Below are 10000 nucleotides of genomic sequence, written 5' to 3'. Positions count from 1 at the left end.
CTCTCTCTGTCTCTCTCGCTCCCTCTGGCTCTCTCTTCCACCCCCCCTCTCTGACACAGGGTGAGATGTCTGGTCAGATAAGTACACAGTTGACCTGATCTCATTACAGGAAAACAGCATATATCATAGAGAGAGGAGGGAGGAAGAAAGAGGGGAAGGAGAAGGAGGGAGGAGAAGGGAGGAGTGAGGAAGAGGTAGGGGAGGAGAAGGGAGAAGGAGGAGAAGGAGGGAGAAGGGAGAAGTAGGAGAACGAGGGAGGAGTAGAAGGGAGGAGAGGGAGAAGGAGGGAGTAGGAGAAGGAGGAGGGAGGAGAAGGAGGGAGGAAGAGGGAGGGGTGGAGAATGAGGGGAAGAAGTAGGAGAACGAGGGAGGAGTAGAAGGGAGGAGAGGGAGAAGGAGGGAGTAGAAGGAGAAGGAGGGGAAGGAGGGAGGAAGAGGGAGGGGTGGAGAATGAGGGGAAGTAGGGAGGCAGGGGACAGAAAGGTAATGGATGTGATCAGTCACAGTGACATGGTGTTATATTACATTCAGCAACCACATCTCAAACGGATCCCTGTTGTTGTCCCTGGAGACCAGTACTGTTGTTGTTCCTCTGGAGACCAGTAGTGTTGTTGTTCCTCTGGAGACCAGTAGTGTTGTTGTTCCTCTGGAGACCAGTAGTGTTGTTGTTCCTCTGGAGACCAGTAGTGTTGTTGTCTCTGGAGACCAGTAATGTTGTTGTCCCTGGAGACCAGTACTGTTGTTGTTCCTCTGGAAACCAGTACTGTTGTTGTCTCTGGAGACCAGTAATGTTGTTGTCCCTGGAGACCAGTACTGTTGTTGTCTCTGGAGACCAGTACTGTTGTTGTCTCTGGAGACCAGTACTGTTGTTGTCCCTGTTGTTGTCTCTGGAGACCAGTACTGTTGTTGTCTCTGGAGACCAGTACTGTTGTTGTCTCTGGAGACCAGTACTGTTGTTGTCTCTGGAGACCAGTACTGTTGTTGTCTCTGGAGAGCAGTACTGTTGTTGTCCCTGTTGTTGTCCCTGTTGTTGTCTCTGGAGACCAGTACTGTTGTTGTCCCTGGAGACCAGTACTGTTGTTGTTCCTCTGGAGAGCAGTACTGTTGTTGTCCCTGGAGACCAGTACTGTTGTTGTCTCTGGAGACCAGTAATGTTGTTGTCCCTGGAGACCAGTACTGTTGTTGTTCCTCTGGAGACCAGTACTGTTGTTGTCTCTGGAGACCAGTAATGTTGTTGTCCCTGGAGACCAGTACTGTTGTTGTCTCTGGAGACCAGTACTGTTGTTGTCCCTGGAGACCAGTACTGTTGTTGTTCCTCTGGAGACCAGTACTGTTGTTGTCTCTGGAGACCAGTAATGTTGTTGTCCCTGGAGACCAGTACTGTTGTTGTCTCTGGAGACCAGTACTGTTGTTGTCCCTGGAGACCAGTACTGTTGTTGTTCCTCTGGAGAGCAGTACTGTTGTTGTCCCTGTTGTTGTCTCTGGAGACCAGTACTGTTGTTGTCCCTGGAGACCAGTACTGTTGTTGTTCCTCTGGAGAGCAGTACTGTTGTTGTCCCTGTTGTTGTCTCTGGAGACCAGTACTGTTGTTGTCCCTGGAGACCAGTACTGTTGTTGTCCCTGGAGACCAGCACTGTTGTTGTCCCTGGAGACCAGTACCGTTGTTGTCTCTGGAGACCAGTACTGTTGGAGACCAACTCCATTGTGTCCTCCTCCCAGAGCGCTAAGAACCTTGGCGTGATCCTGGACAACACCCTGTCGTTCTCAACCAACATCAAGGCGGTGGCCCGTTCCTGTAGGTTCATGCTCTACAACATCCGCAGAGTACGACCCTGCCTCACACAGGAAGCGGCGCAGGTCCTAATCCAGGCACTTGTCATCTCCCGTCTGGATTACTGCAACTCGCTGTTGGCTGGGCTCCCTGCCTGTGCCATTAAACCCCTTCAACTCATCCAGAACGCCGCAGCCCGTCTGGTGTTCAACCTTCCCAAGTTCTCTCACGTCACCCCGCTCCTCCGTTCTCTCCACTGGCTTCCAGTTGAAGCTCGCATCCGCTACAAGACCATGGTGCTTGCCTACGGAGCTGTGAGGGGAACGGCACCTCAGTACCTCCAGGCTCTGATCAGGCCCTACACCCAAACAAGGGCACTGCGTTCATCCACCTCTGGCCTGCTCGCCTCCCTACCACTGAGGAAGTACAGCTCCCGCTCAGCCCAGTCAAAACTGTTCGCTGCTCTGTCCCCCCAATGGTGGAACAAACTCCCTCACGACGCCAGGACAGCGGAGTCAATCACCACCTTCCGGAGACACCTGAAACCCCACCTCTTTAAGGAATACCTAGGATAGGATAAGTAATCCCTCTCACCCCCCCACCTTTAAGATTTAGATGCACTATTGTAAAGTGACTGTTCCACTGGATGTCATAAGGTGAATGCACCAATTTGTAAGTCGCTCTGGATAAGAGCGTCTGCTAAATGACTTAAATATAAATGTAAATGTCCCTGTTGTTGTCTCTGGAGACCAGTACTGTTGTTGTCTCTGGAGACCAGTACTGTCGTTGTTCCTCTGGAGACCAGTACTGTTGTTGTCTCTGGAGACCAGTACTGTTGTTGTCCCTGGAGACCAGTACTGTTGCTGTACTGTAACGGATGGATGTGCTGTGTGTGTGTGACAACGTTTTGTCACACTTGGAGACTGGTTGTATGGCTGAACCCTCCATCATAACATGGCTGTGTCTTGAGTTAGTGGGGTACAGGGAAGCAGCTATAGGCTAGCAATCCTCTACGTATGTATTCCATTTGGCAAATGTTTTCTCTGGTATTTCATATGTTTTCAATATGGACCAGTGGGGAGTTTGGAAATATATGCAACATTTGCGTTACGTAGAAACGGAGGCCAACTTTTCCACAAGTTTCAATATTAATAATTTATAGTGGCAAGAAAAGAAGGTGAACCCTTTGGAATTACCTGGATGTCTGTGTGAATTGGTCAAACATTTGATCTGATCTTCATCTAGGTCACAACAACAGACAAACCTGCTCCTAGCCCTGACTTGTCCCTGGTCCCTGCTCTTAGCCCTGACTCGCCCCTGGTCCCTGCTCCTAGCCCTGACTCGCCCCTGGTCCCTGCTCCTAGCCCTGACTTGTCCCTGGTCCCTGCTCTTAGCCCTGACTCGCCCCTGGTCCCTGCTCCTAGCCCTGTCCCTGGTCCCTGCTCCTAGCCCTGACTCTCCCCTGGTCCCTGCTCCTAGCCCTGACTCTCCCCTGGTCCCTGCTCCTAGCCCTGACTCTCCCCTGGTCCCTGCTCCTAGCCCTGACTCTCCCCTGGTCCCTGCTCCTAGCCCTGACTCTCCCCTGGTCCCTGCCCTGACTCTCCCCTGGTCCCTGCTCTGCTCCTAGCCCTGACTCTCCCCTGGTCCCTGCTCCTAGCCCTGACTTGTCCCTGGTCCCTGCTCCTAGCCCTGACTCGCCCCTGGTCCCTGCTCCTAGCCCTGACTCTCCCCTGGTCCCTGCTCCTAGCCCTGACTCTCCCCTGGTCCCTGCTCCTAGCCCTGACTCGCCCCTGGTCCCTGCTCCTAGCCCTGACTCTCCCCTGGTCCCTGCTCCTAGCCCTGACTCTCCCCTGGTCCCTGCTCCTAGCCCTGACTCGCCCCTGGTCCCTGCTCCTAGCCCTGACTTGTCCCTGGTCCCTGCTCTTAGCCCTGACTCGCCCCTGGTCCCTGCTCCTAGCCCTGACTCGCCCCTGGTCCCTGCTCTTAGCCCTGACTCTCCCCTGGTCCCTGCTCCTAGCCCTGACTTGTCCCTGGTCCCTGCTCTTAGCCCTGACTCGCCCCTGGTCCCTGCTCCTAGCCCCGACTCTCCCCTGGTCCCTGCTCCTAGCCCTGACTCTCCCCTGGTCCCTGCTCCTAGCCCTGACTCTCCCCTGGTCCCTGATCCTAGCCCTGACTCTCCCCTGGTCCCTGCTCCTAGCCCTGACTCTCCCCTGGTCCCTGCTCCTAGCCCTGACTCTCCCCTGGTCCCTGCTCCTAGCCCTGACTCTCCCCTGGTCCCTGCTCCTAGCCCTGACTCTCCCCTGGTCCCTGCTCCTAGCCCTGACTTGTCCCTGGTCCCTGCTCCTAGCCCTGACTTGTCCCTGGTCCCTGCTCTTAGCCCTGACTCGCCCCTGGTCCCTGCTCCTAGCCCTGACTCGCCCCTGCTCCTAGCCCTGACTCGCCCCAGCCCTGCTCTGACGTTACAACACCATACCCAGTGTGTGTGTGTGTGTGTGTGTGTGTGTGTGTGTGTGTGTGTGTGTGTGTGTGTGTGTGTGTGTGTGTGTGTGTGTGTGTGTGTGTGTGTGTGTGTGTGTGTGTGTGTGTGTGTGTGTGTGTGTGTGTGTGTGTGCCTCTCATAGGCCCTACTCTGTGTAAATGTCATTAGTATCTCGTTATAGAGTGGAATGTGTCACTAGAGAAAGTAAATAGGCCAATATAGACTATTTTATTAATCTCATTTACAGTTTCACTCTTTACTAAAGACAACCCAAAACAACACCATGCATTTCCTTAACTGGAGGAAAAGGAGGAGGAAGACGAAGAGGAGTGAGGGAGTGGGAAGAAGTGTTGAAGCTAAACAGAAGAGGAGATGGAGGAGGAGTCAGCATCATCTCACAATAAAAACCATCTCTCTCTCTCTCTCTCTCTCTCTCTCTCTCTCTCTCTCTCTCTCTCTCTCTCTCTCTCTCTCTCTCTCTCTCTCTCTCTCTCTCTCTCTCTCTCTGCCTTCTCTCTCTCTCTCTCTCTCTCTCTCTCTCTCTCTCTCTCTCTCTCTCTCTCTCTCTCTCTCTCTCTCTCTCTCTCTCTCTCTCTGCCTCCCTCCCTCCCTCCCCCTCCCTCCCTCCCTCCCTCCCCCTCCCTCCCTCCCTCCCTAATCTACAACTGTGTACTCCTCACTTCTATCGTCAACACATAACTATCCCCAGCCCCGTCCTCAGCCCAACACAGTAAATTGTCTGTAAATTGACACTTAGATTAGAAAAGGGTTCAACTCTTTCCAGCTTCACAGTCATTTGTAAGGTTTTGTTGGGTTCTGTAAGAGCAGGGAATATAAATTGTCTGGAAGTCTAGATATACATTGTACTCCTGCTAAAACAACAGGCTTCTCTCCAGAGGAAAGAGAGAGTGATCTGAGACGATGGTGCCAGAACCTCTACAATACTGGACTGTTTTCTAGCTGGGCTGGGGGACTGTTTTCTAGCTGGGCTGGGGGGGACTGTTTTCTAGCTGGGCTGGGGGGGGGACTGTTTTCTAGCTGGGCTGGGGGGGACTGTTTTCTAGCTGGGCTGAGGGGGGCTGGGGGGGACTGTTTTCTAGCTGGGCTGGGGGGACTGTTTTCTAGCTGGGCTGGGGGACTGTTTTCTAGCTGGGCTGGGGGGACTGTTTTCTAGCTGGGCTGGGGGGGACTGTTTTCTAGCTGGGCTGGGGGGGACTGTTTTCTAGCCGGGCTAGCTGGGGGGGGAACTGTTTTCTAGCTGGGCTGGGGGACTGTTTTCTAGCCGGGCTGGGGGGACTGTTTTCTAGCTGGGCTGGGGGGGGACTGTTTTCTAGCTGGGCTGGGGGGGACTGTTTTCTAGCTGGGCTGGGGGGGACTGTTTTCTAGCTGGGCTGGGGGGACTGTTTTCTAGCTGGGGGGGGGACTGGCTGGGCTGGGGGGACTGTTTTCTAGCTGGGCTGGGGGGGACTGTTTTCTAGCTGGGCTGGGGGGGGGGACTGTTTTCTAGCTGGGCTGGGGGGACTGTTTTCTAGCTGGGGGGGACTGTTTTCTAGCTGGGCTGGGGGACTGTTTTCTAGCTGGGGGGGGACTGTTTTCTAGCTGGGCTGGGGGGGGACTGTTTTCTAGCTGGGCTGGGGGGGACTGTTTTCTAGCTGGGCTGGGGGGGGGACTGTTTTCTAGCTGGGGGGGGGACTGTTTTCTAGCTGGGGGGGGACTGTTTTCTAGCTGGGCTGGGGGGGGGACTGTTTTCTAGCTGGGCTGGGGGGGACTGTTTTCTAGCTGGGCTGGGGGGGACTGTTTTCTAGCTGGGCTGTTTTCTAGGGGGGACTGTTTTCTAGCTGGGCTGGGGGGACTGTTTTCTAGCTGGGGGGGACTGTTTTCTAGCTGGGCTGGGGGGACTGTTTTCTAGCTGGGGGGACTGTTTTTTTCTAGGGGGGGACTGTTTTCTAGCTGGGCTGGGGGGGGACTGTTTTCTAGCTGGGCTGGGGGGGGGGACTGTTTTCTAGCTGGGCTGGGGGGGGACTGTTTTCTAGCTGGGCTGGGGGGACTGTTTTCTAGCTGGGCTGGGGGGGACTGTTTTCTAGCTGGGCTGGGGGGGACTGTTTTCTAGCTGGGCTGGGGGGGGACTGTTTTCTAGCTGGGCTGGGGGGGACTGTTTTCTAGCTGGGGGGACTGTTTTCTAGCTGGGCTGGGGGGACTGTTTTCTAGCTGGGCTGGGGGGGACTGTTTTCTAGCTGGGCTGGGGGGGGACTGTTTTCTAGCTGGGCTGGGGGGGGGACTGTTTTCTAGCTGGGCTGGGGGGGACTGTTTTCTAGCTGGGCTGGGGGGGACTGTTTTCTAGCTGGGCTGGGGGGGACTGTTTTCTAGCTGGGCTGGGGGACTGTTTTCTAGCTGGGCTGGGGGGGGACTGTTTTCTAGCTGGGCTGGGGGGGACTGTTTTCTAGCTGGGCTAGCTGGGGGGGGACTGTTTTCTAGCTGGGCTGGGGACTGTTTTTAGCTGGGCTGGGGGGGGGGGACTGTTTTCTAGCTGGGCTGGGGGGGGACTGTTTTCTAGCTGGGCTGGGGGGACTGTTTTCTAGCCGGGCTGGGGGGGACTGTTTTCTAGCTGGGCTGGGGGGGCTGTTTTCTAGCTGGGCTGGGGGGGGGACTGTTTTCTAGCTGGGCTGGGGGGGGGACTGTTTTCTAGCTGGGCTGGGGGGGACTGTTTTCTAGCTGGGGGGGGGACTGAATACAAGGCAGGTTTTTGGCTCGAGACGACAATATTGAAAAGCATTTATTTTCTTCATGTGGTCTACCCGATGACAACCGTTTGGCTGAAGAACAAACCATCTTTAAGATATTTATTTGATTTTTCCGAGAGTAAACTCTGTTTTGTCGGGGGGGAGTTTTCTGTCCACAGAACAGGAGAGAAAGGCTCCATCAATGCTGTTTCTGTAGGAGACTTTCCTCAGTGACTGAGGTTCCCTAACTGTGTGTGTACTTCATTTATTCATTGTTTTATTGAACCTTTACTTAACTAGGCTGTGTGTGTGTGTGTGCGTGTGCGTGTGTGTGTGTGTGTGTGTGTGTGTGTGTGTGTGCGCGTGCGTGCGTGTGTGTGTGTGTGTGTGTGTGTGTGTGTGTGTGTGTGGGTGGGGGCGGCAGTGTAGCCTAGTGGTTAGAGCGTTGGACTAGTAACCGGAAGGTTGCAAGTTCAAACCCCTGAGCTGACAAGGTACAAATCTGTCGTTCTGCCCCTGAACAGGCAGTTAACCCACTGTTCCCAGGCCGTCATTGAAAATAAGAATATGTTCTTAACTGACTTGCCTGGTTAAATAAAGGTAAAATTAAAAAATTAAAATTAAAATATGTGAGTGTGTGTGTGTGTGTGTGTGTGTGTGTGTGTGTGTGTGTGTGTGTGTGTGTGTGTGTGTGTGTGTGTGTGTGTGTGTGTGTGTGTGTGTGTGTGTGTGTGTGTGTGTGTGTGTGTGTGTGTGTGTGTGTGTGTAGGCTATTAGATCTACTGAACAGCTGAACCTTACTGCTCAAAGTGAATTGAATGATCATCATTGGTTTGATTGAATCAGAACCCAGTCCAGAGGGAATCAGGACATAGACATGCCAACACCAGCTGGCTCTGAAAAACTCTAGTACTGGAGAGGGGTTAGCGGTCAGGGGTTAGAGGTCAGAGTCCTACCTGCTCTGGGGTCATGTTGTGAAGCTGTGTCTCCCAGGCGGTGTGTTGAGAGCTGTGGTAGGAGGAAGGGTTAGGGGTCAGGGGTTAGAGGTCAGACTCCTACCTGCTCTGGGGTCATGTTGTGAAGCTGTGTCTCCCAGGCGGTGTGTTGAGAGTTGTGGTAGGAGGAGGGAGGTGTCAGGTCCTGCAGGATCTGGGGGTCTCTCTCCTGACACAGGTCTCTCAGGTGACCAATATACATCTTCAGCTTACTGCGGTTCTGGTTCAGGTCCAGGAGAGGAGGGATGATCTGGAGGAGGAGGAGGAGGAGAGACAGTTGAAACGTGGCTCCATGGGAAGTGGAGTAGGAAGTGAATAGAGACAGGCTCGATGAGGATGAAGGACAGCACATGCAGCAGCTGAATGAACACACCATCTTACACCATCTTACACCATCTACTCCGTTCCATCTCATCACAGAGGAATGAAGGGGAGAATGATTGAAAAGGGTTCCCAGGACACCCCACAGTGGGGCTGGATGAATAGGAGCTATTCAACACACCTCTAAACATCTCAGAAAGCTCTGAAACACTGAGACACTGTCGTTGTAAAGCTCTTTCTATACTCCCACTGTCTACCCCTCTACCACAGATATGACCAGGGTTCTGCCTAATGAAGATCTATGGAGAGGCAGCTATTTATGCCTGGATTAGGTGGTGGCAGAGGCATCTCAAGGTGGGGTTTTGGTGACCCAGTGTGTGTGAATTGTGACCCAATGTGTGTGTGTGTGTGTGTGTGTGTGTGTGTGTGTGTGTGTGTGTGTGTGTGTGTGTGTGTGTGTGTGTGTGTGTGTGTGTGTGTGTGTGTGTGTGTGTGTGTGTGTGTGTGTGTGTGTGTGTGTAGGCTATTAGATCTACTGAACTGTGCAAACACAGCTGAACCTGATCCACGTGTGTGTGTGTGTGTGTGTGTGTGTGTGTGTGTGTGTGTGTGTGTGTGTGTGTGTGTGTGTGTGTGTGTGTGTGTGTGTGTGTGTGTGTGTGTGTGTGTGTGTGTGTGTGTGTGTGTGTGTGAGCTCACAGAACCTCCCTCCTCTCCTCCCTCTCTGCATCCTTTGACTCTCTATGTCCCCTATCCTCCAGGCCGGCTCGGTCCTCCCTCCCGCTCCGTGGCTCGGTCCTCCCCTCCCGCTCCGTGGCTCGATGACTCATTGCGAGCTCACAGAACAGGGCTCCGGGCAGCCGAGCGGAAATGGAGGAAAACTCGCCTCCCTGCGGACCTGGCATCCTTTCGCTCCCTCCTCTCTACATTTTCCTCCTCTGTCTCTGCTGCTAAAGCCACTTTCTACCACTCTAAATTCCAAGCATCTGCCTCTAACCCTAGGAAGCTCTTTGCCACCTTCTCCTCCCTCCTGAATCCTCCCCCCCCCCCTCCTCCCTCTCTGCAGATGACTTCGTCAACCATTTTGAAAAGAAGGTCGACGACATCCGATCCTCGTTTGCTAAGTCAAACGACACCGCTGGTTCTGCTCACACTGCCCTACCCTGTGCTCTGACCTCTTTCTCCCCTCTCTCTCCAGATGAAATCTCGCGTCTTGTGACGGCCGGCCGCTCAACAACCTGCGAGAGTTGCACCCCTTCTGAAAAAACCTACACTCGATCCCTCCGATGTCAACAACTACAGACCAGTATCCCTTCTTTCTTTTCTCTCCAAAACTCTTGAACGTGCCGTCCTTGGCCAGCTCTCCCGCTATCTCTCTCTGAATGACCTTCTTGATCCAAATCAGTCAGGTTTCAAGACTAGTCATTCAACTGAGACTGCTCTCCTCTGTATCACGGAGGCGCTCCGCACTGCTAAAGCTAACTCTCTCTCCTCTGCTCTCATCCTTCTAGATCTATCGGCTGCCTTCGATACTGTGAACCATCAGATCCTCCTCTCCACCCTCTCCGAGTTGGGCATCTCCGGCGCGGCCCACGCTTGGATTGCGTCCTACCTGACAGGTCGCTCCTACCAGGTGGCGTGGCGAGAATCTGTCTCCTCACCACGCGCTCTCACCACTGGTGTCCCCCAGGGCTCTGTTCTAGGCCCTCTCCTA

At 54.0% G+C, this 10000-nt stretch overlaps 1 protein-coding gene across 1 annotated transcript in view; it reads right to left on the bottom strand.

Annotated features, from left to right (window-relative positions):
- The window catches only part of LOC124022035 (ELKS/Rab6-interacting/CAST family member 1-like), a gene marked incomplete at its 5' end in the record, with an annotated part of 162056 nt that overhangs the window by 56197 nt on the left and 95859 nt on the right, over positions 1-10000 (bottom strand). Inside the window, one exon of the mRNA XM_046337084.1 lies at positions 8030-8215. Coding sequence (XP_046193040.1) covers positions 8030-8215 — 186 coding nt within the window. The remainder of the gene's footprint in view (positions 1-8029; positions 8216-10000) is intronic.

The sequence above is a fragment of the Oncorhynchus gorbuscha genome, unplaced genomic scaffold (genome assembly GCF_021184085.1).
Source record: "Oncorhynchus gorbuscha isolate QuinsamMale2020 ecotype Even-year unplaced genomic scaffold, OgorEven_v1.0 Un_scaffold_1275, whole genome shotgun sequence".
In the NCBI taxonomy this organism is placed as follows: Eukaryota; Metazoa; Chordata; class Actinopteri; order Salmoniformes; family Salmonidae; genus Oncorhynchus; species Oncorhynchus gorbuscha.
This window is presented reverse-complemented; position numbering and strand designations above follow the sequence as displayed.